This window comes from Peromyscus maniculatus, chromosome 7, assembly GCF_049852395.1.
Source record: "Peromyscus maniculatus bairdii isolate BWxNUB_F1_BW_parent chromosome 7, HU_Pman_BW_mat_3.1, whole genome shotgun sequence".
In the NCBI taxonomy this organism is placed as follows: Eukaryota; Metazoa; Chordata; class Mammalia; order Rodentia; family Cricetidae; genus Peromyscus; species Peromyscus maniculatus.
In genome coordinates this window covers 63,066,651-63,088,564 of record NC_134858.1, presented here as the reverse complement: position 1 = coordinate 63,088,564, position 21,914 = coordinate 63,066,651, and the positions used below count along the sequence as shown (strand labels likewise).

At 51.5% G+C, this 21,914-nt stretch overlaps 2 protein-coding genes and 1 long non-coding RNA gene across 5 annotated transcripts in view; 2 read left to right on the top strand and 1 right to left on the bottom strand.

The window, feature by feature from the left end:
* Positions 1-4,309, top strand: part of LOC121830883 (uncharacterized) — a 29,576-nt gene extending 25,267 nt beyond the window's left edge. For all 3 annotated transcript variants that reach the window (XR_013052794.1, XR_006074182.2, XR_006074183.2), the window contains 2 exons: positions 1,834-2,074; positions 4,173-4,309. This is a non-coding gene — a long non-coding RNA (uncharacterized LOC121830883). The remainder of the gene's footprint in view (positions 1-1,833; positions 2,075-4,172) is intronic.
* On the bottom strand, positions 3,659-12,553 carry Pif1 (PIF1 5'-to-3' DNA helicase). Its single transcript, XM_006979326.4, has 13 exons — positions 12,483-12,553; positions 11,290-12,212; positions 10,815-10,947; positions 10,602-10,727; positions 10,368-10,521; positions 10,147-10,261; positions 9,918-10,024; positions 8,364-8,503; positions 7,804-7,910; positions 6,875-6,962; positions 6,630-6,775; positions 5,222-5,413; positions 3,659-5,015 (listed from the first exon to the last, which is right to left on the bottom strand). Exons 2-13 carry the CDS (start codon positions 11,833-11,835, stop codon positions 4,956-4,958), a joined length of 1,914 nt encoding a protein of 637 aa, XP_006979388.1. The 5' UTR covers positions 11,836-12,212; positions 12,483-12,553; the 3' UTR covers positions 3,659-4,955.
* A 5,881-nt stretch (positions 12,554-18,434) lies between these two features.
* The window catches only part of Plekho2 (pleckstrin homology domain containing O2), a 26,471-nt gene continuing 22,991 nt past the window's right edge, over positions 18,435-21,914 (top strand). Inside the window, exon 1 of the mRNA XM_006979327.4 lies at positions 18,435-18,584. Coding sequence (XP_006979389.1) covers positions 18,573-18,584 — 12 coding nt within the window. The 5' untranslated portion in view covers positions 18,435-18,572. The remainder of the gene's footprint in view (positions 18,585-21,914) is intronic.

Here is a 21,914-nt window from a genome sequence, read left to right as displayed (position 1 = left end):
GTCTCTTGAGACCGGGGGATCGGCCTTTGTCCTGAGACAGCTTATAAATTGTTAGTTACTCCAGATGCAGATCCCAGGGGCCATCGAGGCAAAGGAGCAAGCAGCCAGAAGTGGGGCTCCCTTCCTGCCAGGGTATTTTTGGGAAGCGGCAAGGACTGTGTCAAGCACATCCCCTGCCTGCCTCTTAGCAGGGATTGGCTCCCCTTGTGCTAAGCTCTCAGCCACCCTCTCGAGGACAGGTGCATGTCTTGCTTGAAAGTGGACTATCACTGGGCTAGGCACATAGCTCAGCTGGTAGAGTGTGTGTCCAGCATACAGGAGGCCCAGTGTTCCATCCCCAGACTGTATAAGCCCGGCATGGTGGTGCGCCCTGTCATCCCACCGCTCCAGAGGTGGGAGCCGAAGGATCAAAAACTCAAGGGCATCCTACATAGGGAGTTTGAAGCTAGCCTTGAACATATGAGGACAGCCTGGAATATAAGTGATCCTGTCTCTGTTAAAAAAAAAAAAAAGAAGTGGAAGCAGGTGGTGGTGGCACACACTTTTATTCCTAGTACTTGGGAGGCAGAAGCAGGTGGATCTCCGAGAGTTAAAGGCCAGCCTGGTCTACAGAGCTAGTTCCAGGACGGCCAGGGATACACAGAGAAACCCTGTCTCAAAAAACCAAGAGGGGGAAAAAGGTGCACTGTTGACCTCCATAGGGGGTAATACACCGTGAGCGTCTATCTTAATAATTTTCTCTCTCTCATCCACCCGACACTGTCCAGCTCTCCTATTGGAGAGTGAGACTGGGAAATCCCATTACTAGGATGGAAACCGAGGTACCAGAGATGTCCCCTAGCAGCAGCAGGATCATTTAGCAGGGTCCTTTAACTGTAGCCTTTTGCATTCCTCCATCCTTTTATTTATCTATTCCCCTGCTGTGGTCTGCCCCACTCCAGATTCTACAGCTGCGTTGTTCTGCAGAGAGGCAGGTGCTCCACCACTAGCCTGAGAGGCTTTCTCATGAAGGAAACAGTCCCATCGCTAAGGACAGCCCGTGCCTGTGCTCAGACTCAGGACCATTCTGCCAAGAAAGCCTAAATCCTGGGGCATGGCTGTTAATCTGGATGTTTCAGTCTAGAAACTAAGTCGGGGCCAGAAGGTTATCCAGGAACACAGGCGCCCTCTGCTGGGCCCCCATCTGCTCTGCTTCTAGTCTTGGCTCAAATGTCCCCTCCTCAGAGTCCCTTTGTGATTTCTGCTCTTAGAAGTCAACTTGACTACATAAGGAAGAGGCTGGGTACACCTGTGAGGGAGGGATTTTTTTTTCTTTTTTATTAATTAAACCATTTGTATTGGGAAGACCCACCTTTAAACAAGATCTTTTTTAGTGGGAAGTGTTGTTTTTCACTCTTTTGGGGGGCCCGCCACCCAGCTCCCAAATAAACCACACACACAGAGGTTTATTCTTATAAATGTCCAGTCTTAGCTTGGCTTGTTTCTTGCCAGCTTTCCTTAATTATCCTGTCTACCTTTTGCCGCTGGGCTTTTCGAGTTCTCTTACTTCTGTAAATCTTACCTTATTCTGTGGCTTGCTGTGCAGCTGCGTGGCTGGCCCCTGGATGCTTCCTCCTTCTCTGGCTACTTCTTTTCTCCTCCCAAATTTCTCCTTCTATATATTCTCTCTGCCTGCCAGCCTCACCTGTTTCTCTCTCCTGCCTCAATATGGGCCATTCAGCTCTTTATTAAATCATCAAATGTTTTAGACAGGCACAGTAACACAGCTTCACAGAGTTAAACAAATGCAACATAAATAAAAGTAACGCACCTTAAAATAATATTCCCCAACAGGGAAGATCCTTTAATCTGGGCCATACCTCCTGCCAACAGCCTATATAAAAGACATGGAAGAAGAAAGCTTCTCTCTTGGTCTGCCATCTCTGGCAAACCCATCCCTTCACTGGCATTATAATCTACTTCTGCAAGACTCTGGCATAGACTGAAAACCAGCTGAGACATCCAGCTTCATACAGTGAACAACTATCGGATTACTGGACCTGCCATTGGTAGACAGCCATTGTTGGATGAGCCTGTAAGCTATTCTAATAAATCCTTTACATATGTAGGTGTAGATACATTCATTCTATAAGTTCTGCTTCTCTAGAGAACCCTGACTAATATGCCATCCTGTAAGTGAACTCTGTTTTTTCTGATTGCGTAGCTTTGTCACAGTTTCTGGGATGGCTTTCCAGTTTTTAACGCTGTAATAGATCTCCTTCAGCACCCTGAGGTGGGCTGGGTCAGCTCTGTGTACTGGGGGATCTGCAGTGCAGAGCCCAGCACCTAACACGTTAGGGGTGACTGATCGATCTTCATGAAAAAAAAACAAAATCACAAGATGGACAGGTAGTTCCCTTTATCACCCACAGTAAGATGCACACTGAGAATCTGTTCGTTCTGTTCTGCTTTTCTTGTTCCCCTTCTTCCCCCCCATTCTAAACCATCCTCACACTGGCTGCTTTGTTTAAAATCCTGAAGCTGTGTAAGAAGTCCTGACTGAATTTGCTTTCTAGCTCTTGTTTCTTAAGATGGTGCTGTGGAGAAAGGCAGAAAGGAGGGGCCTTGAGATTGGGGAGAGAGCCCCCCGGGAGCACCCAGAAGGTGACAGGATTACCGGGGTGTGAGGCACCTAGATAGGCTGCCCTTCCTCCCTCTACCCCAGACGTCATTGTTGCTTGTGGATCCTGGTCACTGCAGGTGTCAGTAGCCACGACAAAGCCCTGGGTGATGTGGCTGAACCTGTCATGCTCAGTGTGGAGAGTCTTGACTCCTGACTGAGGTGTGAGATTTCACTCTACCCCGCAGGGACACACATTCCAGGATAGGTTAAATTAGATGCCCCCCACCCCCAAATAAAGAACTGCTAGGTTTATCGTGTTTCCCTCAGGGGCAGGGATATCTGCAGCCCCTCAGGGAACATGCCAGCCTTTGTTGTCCAGGCCTTCCAGGAGCATCTTCACAAGGAGATTGCTAAGGAGAGGATTTCTGGGCACCCCGATGGTCTCAGGGAAAGGCATCTTTAAGCAGATCTTCTCATGGTGTGACTTTTCCTGGGAAGTAAGGAAACATTTCTTCATGGGCTAGAGAGAATTCAGTGGTTATCTGAGTGTGTAGTGCTATTTCAGAGGCCCCCAGTTCCATTCCTAGCACCCCGGTCAAGCGGCTCACAACCACCTGTACCTCCAGCTTCAGGGGGACCAGCCACCTCCTGCCTAACTGGCATCCTGAAGCTGGAGTTACAGGTGGCTGTAGCTATAACCAGATACAAGTGCTGGAAACCGAACTGCTGTCCTCTGTAAGAGCATAATGGGTTATTAACCACCAAGCCGTCTCTCCAGCCCCTCTACCATGCGGTAGTTGTTGTTGATGGCCCTCTCCCTATCCGCCTGGAAAGCCAGAGTCTCAGGGAGAGCCCGAACTTTGTCCTACACTCACCTTGTTGGTCCATCACCTGTCACCACCTTCAGATACCTCGGGTTTTCAGATGACGGTTGCTATGGACAAAACCTCACAGGCCTCACACCAGGTTGCTGTGATCTAGGACCTCGTGGTGGCTGAACAAACATCTCTGTGTTTACCCCCTCAGTGAGGGAGAGAGACCAGGCAGGAGTCACAGTTACACAATTCACAAGTTTATTTGGCCTAAATAAACACAACCTGAGAACATTCATTTCAGTGCCCTAAACACTACCTCTCCCCTCAAAACAGCACATTTTGCAGCGTCTGTTCTCAGGCCGGGCTCAGAAGGGTGTTTACTCAGGGCTGTGTTAGGCTGAGCTCAGCTGTGAAGGTAAGTAAACCTCTGTCTTGGGTTTGTGTCTGGCCTGTATCCCCTCTAGGCTCCTGCCATGGCTTGGATGGTTTTCCTTATGGGTTTACGCGCTGGAAGCTTGGTCCCTAGTGCAGCAGCGTTAAGATGATGTAACTCTTGGGGCTGGAGAGATGGCTCAGTGGTTAAGAGCACTGACTGCTCTTCCAGAGGGCCCGGGTTCAATTCCCAGCACTCACATGGCAGCTCACAACTGTCTGTAACTCCAGTTCCGGGGTACCCGACACCCTCACACAGACATACATACCCTAATACACATAAAATAAAAATAAATAAATTATAAGATGATGTAACTCTTTAGGAGATGGATCGCTGATGGAAGGTGAGGAAGGCCCGGGGGTCCTGCCCTCAGGAGTGGATGGATGCTGTTCCAGTCTCCCGCTGCTTGTCTCGTTATGTGGTTATGCCTGCACATGGACCTGCTGTGTGGTGCCAACTGCCACGAAGCCCCAGCACAGCTAAGTACAGACTGGTTCCATGTTCTTAGTCTTCTAGAATTGTGAGTTAAATAAACCATTTTTTTTTTCCATCAAGTACCCAGCCTTGTGTATTTTGTTAAAATAACACAAAGAAAAATTAAAACAGACCCCCGGAGCTGGCAAGATTGTTCATGAGGTAAAAGTGCCTGCCGCCAAGCCCCACGACCTGAATTTAACCCCCAGGACCCACATGGGGAAAGAGAAAACCAACTCCCTCAAGTTGTCCTCTGATCTTCCCATGTACACAAAATAAATCAGTGCAATGGGCTAAGACGGGCCCTGCCTGTGGGGTGTGTTGCGGCCGCTGAAGTACCTGTCTCCACTGCCTCCCCAGTCTACGGCTCAGAACTCTGGCTGCTTGTCCAGCCCTGCAGAGAGCTTTGTCCTCTGGAACAATCACCATTTCCAACGTCTGACCCTGGAAGTAGTTTCCCCAGGGAAAGGGGTGAGGCTGAGACAAAGCTGGTAAATGGGGAACCATGTCCTTCCCCCCACCAGAAGGCTGGATGAGGGAAGAAACACAGGCCCTCCCCCAGTTACTCCCTAGGGCCTTGACCCACGAAGAAGCCGCAAGTTGGGTAGTCCACTGTCTTCTTTCAGCCGAGTCAGAGGTTTGGGTCCATGTTCTCCAGATCAGAGTCTGCTGCCTCATCATCCTGGGACTCCTAGGTCAGAACCAGAAAGCCAGTCACAAGTGTGTGCCCATCCCGTTCCCAGGGCCACAGCCTGAGGGCCAACACCTCTTTCTGTCTCCACCCCAAAGGAGTCAGTAGAAAGATCGGCTGCCGCAGGGGGTCTACCTACCAGGCCTTCCCTTGGCCCTTCTAAGCCTGCCCACACCCAGAAAGCCCATCTTCAGGTGACTCCTTACCAGACGGAGGCCCCTGCCCTGCCGCAGGGTGGTATAGAAATGTAGCACTCGGGAGTCACAGCGAACCACCGTGGGGTCAAAGTCCAGCACGCGGAGGCCCTGTAGGCTGCGGGCCCTGGACAGGGCCACATAGGCTTGACCGCTGGCAAACACGCGGCCCAGAGAGATCTCCACACAGTCCAGAGACATGCCCTGGGTGAGGGAGGGACAGCCAAAGCCAACTCAGCCTGAGGTCTCTTGCATTCAAATGACTTTTATCAGCCTATCCGGAGTCTCAAACAAGGGAGAGCTGAGAACCAGTTGGGTCTGAATATGAGGGGACAGGAATCCAGGGTAAGAGTTGAGGGACAGGGTAGGAGAAAGAGGTCTAGCCATGGTTTAAACGGGTACAGAGCTAAATCTGTACGGAGCTAAGCTCTGTCCCTCCACTAGCTGTAGGTTTTTTTTTTTAGAATCTTGGTTTTCTGCCTTGTGTAACACCAACTATTACTGGTTGTATCTGTACTTCATATGGTTGTTATAGGGATTAACCTATTCTGGTCATGGTCAGGTGTAGATGTAACCAATCGTCTTATTAAAATAAGAAACACAGAGCCAATGTAAAAGAGAAAGCCGAGAGGTCAGAGCTCAGAGATAAAATCTTACCTCCTGCAGTGCTCCTAGCTTCCCCGAGAGAGAGCTACTTCCTGTTTGTCTGTGTTTAAATAGTCTTTCTGTTCTGCCTTCTCATTGGTTGTAAACCCAACCACATGACTGCCTCATCACTGCCTGTAAGTACCGCCCTCCAGGTCTTAAAGGCATATGTCTCCAATACTGGCTGTATCCCTGAACACACAGAAATCTACCTAGCTCTTCTAACCACCACGCTCTTGCTATGGCTCTAATAGCTCTGACCCCAGGGCAACTTTATTTATTAACATAAAATTAAAATAACATTTCAGTACAAATAAAATATCACCATAGTCAGGAAATGGTAGAGGAACGCCTAGAGGGGGAGAAGGATGTAGACTAGGAAGTGCGCTAGAAAAGCTTAGGGCTAGGGGTGTGGCTCAGCTTCACTTGCCTAATAGGCATGAAGGCCTGGGTTCAATCCCCAGCACCCACATAAACTAGATGTCGGGGTGCATACTTGTAAAACCAGCTTTCAGGAGACTGAGGTAGGAAGATCTGAAGTTCAAGGTCCTCTATTGCTACATAATGAGTTTGAGGCTAGCCTGGGCTACATGAGACCCCATGGAAAGAGGGGGAAAGGAAGGAAGATCGGTAGGTTTATTTTGTTCTGATCTGGAACATTCCATCCAAGGGCTATTCAGTCCCCCCTGAAGCCTTTAAGACACATTCCAGAATGCCCCAGCATACCCTGCCCACTCTCTGCCCTGTTTTGCCCACCCCTGCACTGGGTAGTCACCTGGCTTTTGTGGATGGACATTGCCCAGGCCAGCTGTAAGGGAAGCTGCTGCCGGCTGAGGAACTGGCCCCCAGTGACCTGTATCGTCCAGCGGTCCATGCGGATGACCTCAGTGACCCCACACAGGAACCGTACCTGGGGAAGCCCTGAGGAAGGCATGGAGAGGTCCCACCTTTTAGCCACCCTGTGACTTGTCCTGCCGTGAAATAAACCCAGGCAGTACGATCCCCTCCATCATCACTTACCTCTCCCTTCTGACTCAAACCCAACTACCACTCCCCGGGCTCCATTCACCAGGCCCCGAGACACTGACAAGTTCTTCACCAGCATGACCTGCCGAGGAGGAAGTACAGGGGTGGCGGGGGACCCTCCGTGTGCCCGATTCCTCTCTGGCACTTAGGGTTCAGAGAGAGAAGGAAGGCTCTCATGGAGTTGAGTCCCAGTTCTGAGCATGACTCTAGCTGACTGTCACCTCTCGGACAAGCGGTCTATTTTCCTGGAACTATCTTGGCCTTATCTTGTGTCAGAGGGGCTTACTAGGCATCCAATTGCCTGGCAAGCAGGTGCTAAAGCAAGGAGGGTAACCTGCACCCCAGGACTCTGAGAAGAGTTAGATCTAGCTGGGTGTGGTGGCGCACGCCTTTGTCCCAGCACTCAGGAAGCAGAGGCAGGCGGATCTCTGTGAGTTCAAGGCCACCATGGTCAACCTAACAAGTGCCAGGCCAGCTGGGACTACATGGTTATCCTGTTTTTTTTAAAAAAAAGGAGGGGGATTACGTCTGCTAAGAAGACCACAAACCTTGAGGAATGACACCAGCACCTGCCTCCTCTCTTTCAGCCATGCTGGCCGCATCCCCCGTGTGTGCCCCGTGGACACACCCCGTTCTTGCCCAACCCATAAAGGAGGAGTCAGAACCTGCCCATCTATAAGGGCATCTATCTACTACTATAGACCACCACAGGGGAGCCACGCCACCTGGGAGCTGAGCTTCAGAAAGGGAAACTGACTTGCCCCACGTGGCATGGCTTGGCAGGGCTCTTGATGTTGAAGAGAGAAGGAGAAAGCTGAAGACGGGACAGTGCGGGGAAGTGGTCAGAGCAGGTCCATCCACTACCGAGTGGCCTTGGTAGAGTGTTAATAATCAGAGGTCCTCCCACCCCGCTCCTTTCTCACCTGAGCCCCCAGCTTTAACTGAAGGACACGACTAGCAGGACACTGGGCGTCCAGGGTCCGGGCGAGCTCGGGGTCACTGTCGATGGCCTCAAAGCTGTGTATCTCACCTGAAAAAAAAAAGGAGAATTGGAAAAACTTATTGACTCGTGACTCTGCTTGCAAAAATGTATTAGATCAAGATGGTTCCTGGGGTCGGGCGGTGGTGGCGCACACCTTTAATCCCAGCACTCGGGAGGCAGAGCCAGGAGGATCTCTGTGAGTTCGAGGCCAGCCTGGGCTACCAAGTGAGTTCCAGGAAAGGTGCAAAGCTACACAGAGAAACCCTGTCTCGAAAAAACCAAAAAAAAAAAAAAGAAAAAAAAAAAAAAGATGGTTCCTGGGAAAGGACTGGGGACAGATCAGCTGGGACCTTGGAATCAGCTCACCACAGCTTTTGGGTGACAGTTTCATCTGTAAATGTACATAGAACACGGGCCCAGTTTTCTGGGGATGTGGGGGCGGCCAGGGGGGTTTGACGGCCCCTCCCAGCTGGTTTCGCCAGGCCCAAGCTTTCTGTTTACCTGGTAGCTCCTTCAGCCGCTTCTCATTGGTAAGGGCCACGTCGTCCTGGTGGGTGCAGAGTCTTGTGGCGACAATTCCATCTCTTCCCACCTTATGGGCAGCTGTGGCCCTGAGCTGGCGGGTCACTTCATCTGAACATCTGTGGGGGCTGCACTGTCAGACCAGAGATCCCCTGGACACCAGAAAAGGTGGGGGGCAGTATGGTCTGCTGCACAGGCCAAGCCTTGGGACCCAAAAAGGGCACCAGGACAGGATTTGCTGCTACCCAACCCCCAGCCAGTCTGCTTGTCCCTCAGATGTGGACAGTGAGCGTGGGAATAAGAATGCTGGACCCTGAAAACAGATGGAGCTGCTCCTGTGTCTGCCCCGAGAGGAACTGGCCACCTCGGAACCCACAGTGCTCCTGAAGAAGCGGGATATCATGAGTGAGCTCGGGCCAGAGGTTTGCAGACCTGGAACAAGACACTAGGTGTTGATGCCCTGTAAAACGGTCTATCCTATCATCAGACTGGCCTTTAGGGTGCAATCTTCTAGCCACTTGCCTGCTGCCTTGGCTGAAATAGCTAGCCCGAGTTTTTTTTTTTTCTCGTGTGTGTGTGTGTGTGTGTGTGTGTGTGTGTGTGTGTGTGTGTGTGTAGAAGAGTGCTTGCACTTACACACTTATACAGGCTGGAAGTAAATGTTTTAGCCTTTTTTCCCCCTGAGACAGGGTCTCACTATGTAGGTCTGTCTGTCCTGGAATTCACTTTGTAGACCAGGCTGGCCTCGAAATCACAGAGGCCTGCCTCTGCCTCCAGAGAACTGGGATTAAAAGCCTGTGCCACTATACCCAGCACTTTTTTTTTAAATCTCTTTTATTTCTTTGTTTGTTGAGACAGGTCTCTCACTGAACCTGGAGCTTACTCACCAGGCCAGCAGCTCAGGAATTCTCCTGTCTTGACCTTCCCAGCACAGGGATTTACAGGCATGTCCTGTCACTCCCAACTTTTTACATGGGCACTGGGGAATCCAAACTCGGGTCCACAGGCTTGTGTCGCAGGCACTTTACTGACTGATCCACCTCCCCAGCCTGCTCGCCTGTGTTTCTCTGTGAGGTATGGTATTGATGGTAGGTTTGATGTTTGGTTTGGGTTAGTTTTGTTTTTTTGAGGTAGTGTTTCCCTAAACAGCCCAGGCTAGCCTCAAACTCACGATGCTACCTCAGTCTCTTGCATCTTGTGTGTTGTGTGCTACAGTGCTCAATGCTATAACATTCTTGACTACATTCTATCCTAAGTTGGCCAGTGTCCTGTCCAAATCTTGTTTTCCTGTACAGACTACTTGCTCCTGAGGACAAGTATCTCTCCCACTTCCCTGGACCCAGCTGTGGTTACCAAAGCCTGTAAATCCTAGGACCGAAGGTGTGAAGGCAAGAGGATCAGTAGTTCAAGGTCATCCTTGGCCACATAGTAACTTCTAGACCGGCCTAGGCTACACCAGGTCCTCCGCCCCCAAACAAACAATGTAGACCCATCCTTGCATCCTCATCCCAGGGGCCCTTTTCCAGTACCCACCTGCCCAGCCTCACAGCTTGCAGCAGAGAGATGAAGGTCTGATCTGCCTGTCTCCATACCTCAGTCAGCTCCAGAGTCACTGGCACACATCTCCTCCAGCTCTTGGCCTGGTGGGCCAGGACAGAGGTTAAGTCAGGAAGCAGAGAAGACTCCCCCCAGAAGCATAGGGTCGGAGTCAGGGTGTAACTCCCCCAAAAGCACAGGTCAGGGGCCAGGGTGTGACCAGTACCTGGAAGCAGAATCGAGGGAGCTGGGAGCCTTTGGTCACTGGTGGCAACTGTAGGAAGTCCCCACAGATGATGAGCTGGATCCCTCCAAATGGCTTCTTCTGTTGCCGGACAGCTCTGGATAGGAGCAGAGAATGCTTTAGTCGAGAGGTTGGGTGGGCAGGCTCCTTGGGGACATCACCAGATTCAAACCTCAGTGACTGCCCTTGCAGTACATACTGACCTGGCCACAGCTTCCAGCTTGTCAAACAAGTCTGCCTCTACCATGGAGATCTCATCAATGACCAACCGTTGGCAGTTCAGCCAGCCCTGACGCACACCTGGCCGATGGGCCAGGGCCACACACTGGGCCAGGGGAGCCTGACCTGAGCCGATGCCTATGAGTGACACTATTCAGTCTTTGCTGAAACCCCAGCCCCCTTGATCTCTCCCTCCTTTCCCATAGGCTCGCACTTACCTGCAAAGGCATGAAGGGTGGTGCCCCCGATGTGGCAAGCTGCTACCCCAGTGCTGGCAGTGGCCACAGTGCCAGTAGGGGGCAGGGAGCCCAGGATATGCTTCAGCAAATAGGACTTTCCTGTCCCTGGACAGTAGGCAAAGTCAGGGTTGCCTGCTCCTCCATGCCACCCCAGGGCTACCCGCAACCTCCACCCCATTCTATCTCTGTTACCTGCACTCCCAGTGAAGAAAATGCTCTGGCCTTTCAGGACTGCCCGTAGCACAGCAGCCTGCTCCTCGGAAAGCTTCGGTTTGCTGGAGCGCATGCTCAGCTTCTTCACAGGCAGCGGCCACCTTGGAGCTTCCTGGAAGGAACAGGGCTATCTCAGAACCTTCTGCTATGCCACTTGGTCTGTATGCATTGCAAGACAGCCCTTTGCCTTGCTGTTGACTTCATTTGGAACTTCGAGCAGATCTGGTTCATCTGGAGTTCGTCCCAACAAACACTAGCCTCCACCTCCCGCATTTCACCAGTTCAGTGCCAGGCATCTTAGACTGGTGACCATACCTGATCGAATGCTGTACCATGGGCATTTCAGATCACCAGAAGTCCCCTTAATATTGCCGACCACCTTTCCCCAAACTTAGGCCTCCTGGGTCTTTTCCATCCTCAACAATAGCACATGTATTCCCTTTCTGGTCCTCACCGTACTAGGCTTTGATTCTGTTGGCTGCTTCTCCAGAGAGGAATCTGGAGCCCGGGTGGCCACAGCACGCCGCAGTTCCTCCGGTTGCACTGGACTGATGGTGACAAAGTCTCGAGGTCGCGGGCCGAGCAGTTGTGCGCGGGCAGAGGCGGGTCCTGGCCCGGGGGCAGCCGCCAGCTTCAGGCGCAGCGTGCGCAGGAAGCGGCGCAGGCGCTCCGGGGGACAGTCGGAGAGCAGCAACTGCACTGAGCCAGCCCGGGGGACACCATCCGCTGGGAGCCGCAGCGTGCTGCGCCCGGCCGCAGCGAAGCGGGTGAAGAGGCGCACGGCGCGTAGCGGGAAGCAGCGTGGGCGCCCCGCAGGTCCCGGTGCCTGCAGTCGCAGCATTAACTCGCGGCGTTCGTTTCGACCTAGGCTCAGGTCGGCAGTGCGCAGGGCCTGGCGCTTGCGAGGCTGCCCTCCAGGACTCAGCTCCTCCACGGCCACCCGGCACCGCAGCTCCGCGTCGTCACATTCACCTGTCGCCGCCTGGGTGCTAGAAAGCATCTCCAGTGCCTCTGCAGGCGTGCAGAGACCGGAGCACACAAGTTATGGAAAATCGGGATGTTATAGGTGGTATGGATACCGTGACTAACAAAACAAAAAACAAAAAAACTGTCCAAAACACTAAGGGGGTCGAGGAAGTTGTCACTAGTAGCAGAAGGAGCCACCAAGATACTACAAGCACTCTGGGACGAGGAGAAAACAAATACTCTAGAAATGTCCTCTGCTGCAGTTCTTTGGAGCGGTGGAAGGTGGCGTCAAATGCGCTTTGGGCTGGCGAGCCTCAGTTGTCCTGCAATGGCCACATCAGAAAGGGATTCCTGCTCAGAAAAGCCTGCTTGAGGAGACCCACCCAGGCCAGTGTGGGACTCGTCAGGGACCTGTGAAGGAAGCAGAGCAATCACACATTGGGCGATGGGAAGAAAACTGGCTGGAGGTGGAAACGGGCTGAGACAGGCACATCCCCTTCATCTGGGTCAGTGTGATTCCCGTGCTTTGGAAAGGATGCACGTTTAGCTAGAGAATTTATGAAACCTCCAGGCCCAGTAATCTCACTGTCTCTCCGTCCGACCCACTCATCTATACCTCTTCCGTCGAGGATCCCTAAAATAAACCCGTCCTTTGCCTCCCACCTCAGGGATCCAACTCACTTGTTGCTTTCGGAGGAAAAATCAGACCAGAACCGGCCGGCAGCAAAGCTACAGTACTAAGAACATTCAAATACTGGAAATAAGAAAATCACCCTATCGCCGGCCTGGTCTTTAAATTCTCTAGCCAATCAGGGATAGGGGCGTGGCCACGGGCGGGCCTTTCCTCGGCCTTCAACTCTGGGTGGCTCATTGTGTTGGAGGAGCGTGCGTTTGGAGTTACACGAGTGGGCGTGGTGGGGCAGGGAAGCCGCTGCGGCTGCGCAGCGCGTGGCGTACTGTCACCCAAAGCGACTCTGAAGATTTGAGAAGCCTTCTATTGACACTGTCCCCGACACCTGATTGCTTGGCCTTAGGGAAAATCTTCCTCGTCCCTTGCACATCCTGTTCCATCCACAGAACCTTTGTCGTCTTCTGGGTAGGCCATTTCACTTGCCAGCCAAGTCGGCTTCCCTGTCCCCAGATTCTTTTCACCCTTCTCTGTCCTCCTAAGAATTATTCTATACACTTGTCTCTTTTACCCTGCTGAGACCTGTGGGTAAAGAACTTTAAGACCAGTGTCAGGTGTCCAGAGAGTAGCGAACGAGTCCTTGTCCTCAGGGAATTCTTACTCCTCTTGTTGCGCTCAGAGAATTTTATCTCTTTCGGTTGGGGTCTTGCTACACTGTGTAGGCTGGTCTTGGATTCCAAGACTCAGTGGATCTTCCTTCAGCCCCCTAAGTAGCTGTGACTGCAGGCGCCTGACACGCTCCAGCTTTGAAAACTTACTTATAATTATTATTTTTCCCTCACTGAAGTTTGAAATTACCTAGCTGGAAGGGTGAGTCGAGCCACCTCATTTTACAGATAATGATAACCACTACAGACTAAATTGCCACCCCCTCTTTCTTCTCCCCTTCCCCTCTTCAGGATATCGTGTATGATGGCTGACCTCAAACTTATCAAAGTTGCTACTTGCAGGGACATGATACTGAGTTTCTAATCTTTCTGTTTCCATCTAAATGTGATTCCATGCATCTACCACCACGACCAGCTAGTTATGAGGTACAAAATGTACAACCATAGTTACATTCTCTATTCAAATTTTTTCTTCTTTAAGAATGATTTTATGTGTATGAATGTTTTGCCTGCATGTGTACCACTTGTGTGCCCGTTGAATGCCTTGCAACTGGTGGTTGTGAGCCACCGTATGGGATCTGGAAATCGAACCCAGGTCCTCTGCAAAGCCAACATGTGCTCTTTACTGCTGAGCCATCTCTCTAACCCTCAAAACCTTTTCATCAGAACTGGAGAAACGGCTCAGAAGTTAAAAGCACTTGTTCTCAGCATTTACATAGTAGCTCACAACCTTCTGTTCCAAGGGATCCAACACCTTCTGGTACACATACAAGCATGTAGGCAAAACAATCACATACATATATGTGTGTGTGTGTGTGTATATATATATATATATATATATATATATATATATTAAAAATAAAAAAAAACTTTTTCACCATCTCACAGGTAAATGCACCTGCCACCAAGCCTGACAACCTGAATTTGATCCCAGGGACCCATATGGTTGATGGAGAGAACCAGCTCTGTCCTCCACATTCTCTCTCTCTCTGTGTCTTTCTCTCTGTCTCTGTCTCTGTCTCTGTCTCTGTCTCTCTCTCTCTCTCTCTCTCTCTCACACACACACACACACACACACACACACACACACACACACACAACTGTAATCTTGTTTTGTTTTGTTTTTGAGTCACAGTTTCTCTGTATAACAGTCCTGGTTGTCCTGGAACTCGCTTTGTAGACCAGGCTGGTGTCGAACTCACAGAGATCCCTCTGCCTCTGCCTCCTAATGCTGGGATTAAAGGTGTGTGACACCACTCCCCACCGAGAGCTTATTTTGTATATCTATTTAGTTGTGCTGGTGATAAAATCCAGGGCCAAACACATGCTGGTCAAGTGCTCTACCACAGAGAAAGACCGCTAGTCCCACTATTTGTTTTCTTTTGTGTTTGTTTGTTTGTTTGTTTTTAGATTTATTTTATTTATTATGTATACAGTGTTCTGCTTGCATGTGTCCCTGCAGGCCTGAAGAGGGCACCAGAACTCATTACAGATGGTTGTGAGCCACCATGTGGTTGCTGGGAATTGAACTCAGGACCTCTGGAAGAGCAGCCAGCGCTTTTAACCTCTGAGCCACCTTTCCAGCCCCTCTTTTGTGTTTTTGTTTGTTTTGTTTTGTTTTTCGAGTCAGGGTTTCTCTGTGTAGTCCTGGCTGTCCTGGAACTCACTCTGTAGATGAGGCTAGCCTTGAATTCAGAGATTTCCACCTGCCTCTGCCTCCTAAATTATGGAATTGAAGGTGTGAACCACCACCGTCAGGCTTCTTTTGGGTTTTTGAGATAGGGTCTTGCTATACAGTTCAGACTGGTCTAGGACATGCTATGGTACAGCCCCAGCTGGTCTTGCGCTAGTAATTCTGCCTATGAGCTAGGATTACATGATGTCACTATGCCTGGTCGTGTGTGTGTGTGTGTGTGTGTGTGTGTGTGTGTGTGTGTGTGTGTGAAGTTTTGGAGTTTTGTTTTGTTTTGTTTTAACTATTAAATTGATTCATTTTATGTGTGTTTTGCCTGAATGTAAGAATGTGTACCATGTGTCTTCCAAGGTCAGAAGAGAGTGTTGGAGCCCCTGGAACTGGAGTTACTGATGGTTGTGAGCCACCTGTGATTGCTTGGAATGGAACCCAGATCCTCTGTAAGAGCCATCTCTTCAGTCCAAGCATCTACGTTTTCTGACTTATATTTTAATTTCTTTTAAATAAGCACGTGGGCAAGGACTTATGGGATATTCTAGGTACAATTCGGTATTATTTGAACGTGTTAGACATTTTTCCCACCTAAGTTTTTGTAAGGGCAACAACAGCGAGTCCTTGTAAGAAAAGAAACCCAGAACTCAATTTGGCCACTCTAGAGAATTAACGTTCCTTGGACTCCGCCCTTCTGCCCGCCCTAGCTCTTTGGGTCTTGATTGACGGACACAGAGGGGCGGAGCCAGGGGGAGTTCTTACAACTGCGGTCCAACTTCCTTCTTCGCTGCTTTGGGTTGTAGTGCGCATATGCGATGCTGTGCTTGCTGCTACCGCTGAGGTCACTTTCGAGGGAGGCACAAAGCTGCTTTTGAATGTCCTTTTCTAAACCCCAATCCAGGGTTGGAGGCACACATTTGAAGGGAGGGGTTTCTCCCTTATAAAATTTCCTCTTGTAGAACTCTTTCCAGGTCTTACCCGTTCTCTCCCACAGCAAGGTCCCAGTCCACTCTAAAGAAACAACTGTAACTTTAGCAAAGGGCGGTATCATGTGATACTAAAAGGAGCACCACCCCTCCGGGACCTTAGGATCCTTTCCCTCCAAGTTTTTGCCTTCCCTCTTCCGCAATCCGAAGCTTGCAAAGAAAATGTGGTTAGAAGAGATGAACGAGGAACGAGTATTGATTTTATGATTTTTGTATCTTCCAGAGCACAAACCAGGCACAGTGGCTCACACCTCTAATCGCACTTCGGGGATGCTGAGGTAGAAGCCAGCCTAGCCTACAGTGTGAGACCCAGTCTCAAAAGCAAAATACTCACACCCACATACATAAACACAATCCCCAAACAGTAGGAATTCACCTCCTACTGCTTCCTTACCTTGCTAGGGGTTCACTCTCTCCCCTTCCCCCCACAACACCTCTGCCTCTCCGCCCCCCTTCTCCCCTTTCCCATATACACACCTCTGTCCCTGTCTCTTTCAATTTAATGGCTTAATTATCATTTGCTGACTATCAGTATTTTACCTGAGCCTGCCCAACTTCATTCAGCTTTCCGATAGAGCTCGATGTGAATGCCAGTCGGCATGTCAAACTCACTTTCTCCAGAAAAGAGCTTTTAGTCTTCTCCAGCGCCACTGGACACACCTGCTTTTCTCCTGTCCTCACTAAGTAGCACCAACATTTGGGGCTCCAGTTGAAACCCTACACCGTATCTTTGATGCCCTCCTCACCTACTACTGAAACTTGATCTTCCTCCAACATGTATTTAGAGTCTATTAATTTCCTCCTGTCCTCATTCCTCATCCTGTGGTTAGAAGGCATCACCTCTACCCTGAAGTACAGCAATAGTCTCCTAGCCACCTAGAGTCCCAGCTTCTACTCTTATAATAACCCATTCTCCAAGTAGCAGTAAGCATGATTGTTTGTTTGTTTCGAGACAGGGTTTCTCTGTGTAGCCTTTGCTACCCTGAACTCACTCTGTAGATCAGGCTGGCCTTGAACTCACAGAGATCCGCCTGCCTCTGCCTCCCAAGCGCTGGGATTACAAGCCTGGTACAAGTGGGGTTTTATTTGGAGTTGTTTACCTTCCTGTTTAAGGACTTCATGCAGGAAGGAATGTTTCAATCTTGGAGGAAGCCGTTATACAACACTGGGGGCCTGGTGCATTGTTTTCTTCATCCTTCAAAAAATTATTCTATTATTTTATATCTGCAGGTATGTCTCTGCACCACTTACATGCCTGGTACCTGAAGAGTCCAGAACAGAGCCTCAGATCCCCCTAGAACTGGAGTTACAGACAGCTGTGAACCACTATATGGGTACTGAGGATCAAACCTGGGTCCTAACCAATGAGCCATCTCACTAGCCCTCTCCACCCTCTAGGTTAGGAATGAGCGGCAGTGTGCTCCACCCTCTTCCATGAAGAGCTGAAAAGGACCCAGGAGCCCAAAGGCCAGCAGAGGGCAGTGGAAGAGAAGCTTGGTTGGTCAGCTGGGGTGGCTGAGGCTGAAGCAGCCAGAGTCAGAGGAGGTCACCATTGATCCATCCCACACGCATGAAATTCTGGGTGCTGTAGCATGGGGCACGCCTGACCAGGAAAGCTCGTGCGTGTGTCCACGCGCGCGTGCGCGATGCTGGAGTTTTGGCTGTGGCAGTCACCCCCAGGCCTCTGTTTCTCCAATATAAAATGAAAGTGCATGATAGAATTTAAAGGCTTTCTCGCTGGTCTCTTCACCCCACTCTCCAGCAACGTGGTCAGGTCAGGGCTGGAGGGAGTAAGGGTGATGAAGTCACAACTTGAGAGCCAAGGAGGGGCTGAACGAGGGAGAGGCGAGCATGGGAGTTTGGGATTTCAGAGAGCAGACCCTCCATAAAGGACTGGAGTCCCGACTCCGACTGTGGTCATAAACCCCAAGCTCATGGCCAGGGCCCCACCCAAACATTGCACAAACTAGAAACCATCGCCACTACTCCGACTTCGGGAGGAAAGAGGAGAAACCAGGCAGGCGGTGGTGGCGCAAGTCTTTCATCCCAGCACTTCCGAGGCAGAGGCAGGAGGATCTCTGTGAGTTTTAGGACAGCCAGGATTACTACACAGAAAACTCCGTCTCGAAAAACCAAAAGAAGAAAAAAAAAAAAGGAAAGAGGAGGGACCTCTTGGTGCACTCATTGCTGAACTGCCCTGGCAGCTGATCCAGTCCCACAACCCGGCCCCACTCGGTTAGGCAACCTCAAAGGCATCAACCACCCACTGCCTCCCAGGCTTGCTCTGCTAGCCGCGCCCCCGCCCCGCCTCCGCCCTGCCCCACCCCGCCTGCATCCCTCGCCTCCGCCTCTGGGCCGGAAGCCCCCTCCCCCTCCGTATCCCCCACCTCCCCAGCCTGTACCCCATCCCAGTCCCTCTCCCGGCTTGGGTCCGGGAAACCTCTCTCCGCCCTCTTCCTGCTACTTCAGCTCCGCCCGAGTTCTTCCGTCCATTCCCGGAGCACAGGACCAGCCCCTCCCAGGATCCTCCCCGGCCCCGCCCCTGCACCCCCACCCGGCCACGCTCCTCATTGCGCTGCTGCGGGCGCGGGCTGGGGGCCGCTGCACCCCACCCCGGCCCCGCCCCCGGCCCCCGGAAGCCCCTCCCCGGCCCCGGCCCCGCCCCCCGAAGTTTCTTGGGCCTCGGGCGGCCGGCGGGACAGTAGATAGCGAGCCGCCGCCCGGCTGCGCACAGATGGAGCAAGCGGAGCCCGCGCCGCGCGGGCAGCACTGAGCGGCTGAACCGCCGGACCTCACAGACTCGCCATGGAGGAGGAGGTGAGGGCTGGGCCAGACGGAGCAGGGTGCTGGACTGGGGTCCTGCCCGCCCTCCTTCCACCGGTCTCTGCACGCTCTTTCCCTTCCTTCCTTCAGGCAGAGAGCCTGGACCGATGGGGTAGGGGCGGGATGGGGGTCTCGTCCTGCACCTCGCCGACAGCATCCTCGGTTATGTTTTGCGCTTTTCTCACCAACTGGAAACAGTGCCTGTCATGATTCCCATTGGATTGGCGGGGAGACTGAGGCTCTGGAGAGTTGGGTGACTTGCTGAAAGTCGATTGGGTTGTTGTGTCTGAATCCCGTTACACCCTTTCTTGGCGTTTCTTGCCTGCCAAGGCCAGGTCTCCTCCTAAGGGGTCAGACTGCTTACGTTTGTGTGCTGGGGAGGAAAGTTCTTCGGGGTCCTGGGCTACTACTGTCTCAAGGAATGAGGCTGTAACGGAGCCTGGTGGCAGGACCGAAGACATTGCTTTTGTCTTCCTTGTGTACATCTCTCAAGAGTCGCCACTGCTCTTGCCCTTGTCTATCTGAGGACCTTAGTTGAAGGGTCGGGTCAGCTAACTCTCCCAGAAGCAAGGGCTGGATTCGCAATGCCCCTTGAGCCTCACCGTCCCCGGCTCTTGCACCATTCCCGTTATATCCAAGGGTCCAGTCTACAGCAGTCACCTATTGCGTGCTCATGAAATGAGTAAAAAGAAAACTTTCTTGTCCTTTGAAGGGTGGGGAAGAAAGATGAAGCTTTCTCTCCCGGAGCCACCCTGCCAACTGGGGGTTGCCTTCAGTGAGCTCAGCTGCCTGTGTTCCTGTCAGTGTCCACTTGCGTATTTCCTGGAGCAGCAAGGCTCTGTTCCCTCCAGGCTAGACCCTGAGTTTGTGTGGGATGGTAGATAAGTCACTTCCCCTCCCAGTCTGTGTTTCCTCTTCTATAAAACATTAGGGCCTAGCCTCCTCCCCTAGACCTAACAGTATTTTGTGGTCCCTGAACTCAGAGTGGGTGCAGGTAGGGGGTAAAGAAAGGCTACTATGTTTTGCTATGGTTTCTCTGGCTCTTACGGGTGGGGCTGCAGCCTGCCGCTCCGTTCCCCTCCTGCAGCCGGCTGTGTGCTCTCTGTCCAAGGCCCCTCCCCTGTTCCCAGAGGATGTGGGTCAGGATTACTCCATCTCCTGATCTGCTCTGGTCCCCAGTTAAAGGAAGTTCTCCTCGGGCTCCCTGGGCTCAGCACTGCCCTGTGCTCCCTCTGGTTCATAATCGCTAACATTGCTACTTTCTGACTCCCAGATACCAAGAACTCCTGACACATCCGACTCATTCAAGTCTTGCCTATGCTACTTCCTCTATCCAACCCCCAGGTCTCATCCACAGGGTCAGGGGCTCTCTGTGCCTGTTCTCTCTTTGGTACCCCTAACTCTTGTTGCTTCCTACTTAATGGTGTTCACTTGTTTCCCTGTGTCTCTGTGTCCAACCTTCTCTCTCTTTTTTTTTTTTTTTTGGTTTTTCGAGACAGGGTTTCTCTGTGTAGCTTTGTGCCTTTCCTGGGACTCACTTGGTAGCCCAGGCTGGCCTCGAACTCACAGAGATCCGCCTGGCTCTGCCTCCCAAGTGCTGGGATTAAAGGCATGTGCCACCACCGCCCGGCTCTTAAATGCCTCTTGATCATGGTCACTTACTCTGTCCTGACCTCAGGCCACCGTTTCACCTCACTTTCACATAGCTGTCTGCCACCCTCACGCTCAGCACTCCCTGGGTCCCAGGCACCCTGGGGCCAAGCCTCCCGTGGCCTCTGTGTAGGATGCAGGATGGTGGTTCCTGTCAGGCTGAGGCTTGGAGAGGTGCTGGTCTGGGCTCTGGCCTCTGGCTGTCTGTGTTTTCTGGTCCTCATTTTCCCAACTGTAAAATGAGAAGGGAAGGGGAATCCAGAAATTTGATAATGTGTGTGCAAAAAGCTTTGGAAACCAAAAATATCAATGGAGGTGTTGTTGCTGTCCCTGGAGGAAGGTTGGAAACCTTAGCTCTAGGCCTCCCTGGTTCCGCCCCATTGCCCTCCCAAACTCATGCCTTTCCCTGCCTCCAGACTGCCCACCGGCCCTGAACCTTATGGAGACAGGCGTGTCCTGTCGAAGCACTGGTTTTGTGAGGCTGGGCTAACCTCTTGCTCTTTCTGCGTGCTTTTCTTTCTGTGGTAAAAGGGTTGAGAATATGAAGTCTTTTAAAAAAAATTGTTTTTATGTGTATGGGTGTTTTGCGTGCATACTATCTATCTATCAACTACTTGCATGCTTGTGCCTGTGGAGGCCAGAAGAGGACATCAGGTAGCCTGAAACTTGGAGTTACAGATGGTTGTGAGCTGCCATGTAGGTGCCAGGAATCGAACCCAGGTCCTCTGGAAGAACAGCCAGTGCTCTTAACTTGGAGCATCCTCTCCAGAGCCACGAGAATGTCAAGTCTTTGATGCCTTTTTGCCTTTACTTCTCCACATACACCTGCCTTCTGAGAGAACTTCTGTACCAACCCCAGGCCCTCACCCCAGCAGAAGGCAAGGGTGGGGAAACCCCTCAGGGTAAGTGCCATGAGTTTCCCAACAGACAAGAGCTCCCTCAAGTAGGAGATAGCCACCCACCCGCCTAAAGCTCCCCGCACAGATTGTACACTGTCTTCATTAGCCTGGAAGATCCCTTAGGGCAGGGCCTGTCTTTTTTCCTCTCTCCATACGCTTCTTTCTAAGGCTCTGATAGAGTAGGTCCTTAGTATTTTTTTTTTTCTTTTGAGACAGGGTCTCACTGTGTCGTCCTGGCTGGTGACCTAATACTCCCTACATAGACCAGGCTGGCCTTGAACTCAGAGATCCTCCTGTCTTTGCCTCCTAAGTGCTGGGATTAAAGGCATGTGCCACCATGCTTGCCTTGGAGTGAAGCTTTTAGGATTTAGGCAGACTATCGTTGGGTTTACTTGAAGGGTGGAAGTCATCACAAGCTGCCCGCCATGTGCCGCGCCAACAAGGTTTCTTCTGCTGGCTTCTGTCTGCTGTAACTTGGTTGTTGCTTTTCATCTGTCTCTTTCCTACTCAGGGGCAGGGTACCCCGTCTCTTTTTTCTCCCTTGCTTTTTTAAAGAGTAGCCCCGAGACACTCCCATGTCAGGCCTTGGGAGCCAGGCTGGTGCCATGGGGTATATCGGACGCTGCTTGCAGTGGACAGGAGAAGGCCTGCTGAGGATGGCTGGGAGGGGATCAGAAGCAGTGGTCAGCTGGTCAAGAAGAAGAGAGGAGCTGGAGAGCCTGGGCCGAGCAAGACAAAACCTCCCCTGTGAACCCTGCTAAGGGGAGGGGCGCCA

Coding starts and splice junctions, on each gene's coding strand:
- Pif1 (XM_006979326.4), bottom strand. CDS start 11,835: ATGCTTTCTAGCACCCAGGCGGCGACAGGTGAATGTGACGACGCGGAG. Junction 10,262..10,367: donor AAGCTGGAAGCTGTGGCCAG/GTCAGTATGTAC, acceptor GCTCCTATCCAG/AGCTGTCCGGCAACAGAAGA. Junction 10,025..10,146: donor TCCCTCGATTCTGCTTCCAG/GTACTGGTCACA, acceptor CTGGCCCACCAG/GCCAAGAGCTGGAGGAGATG.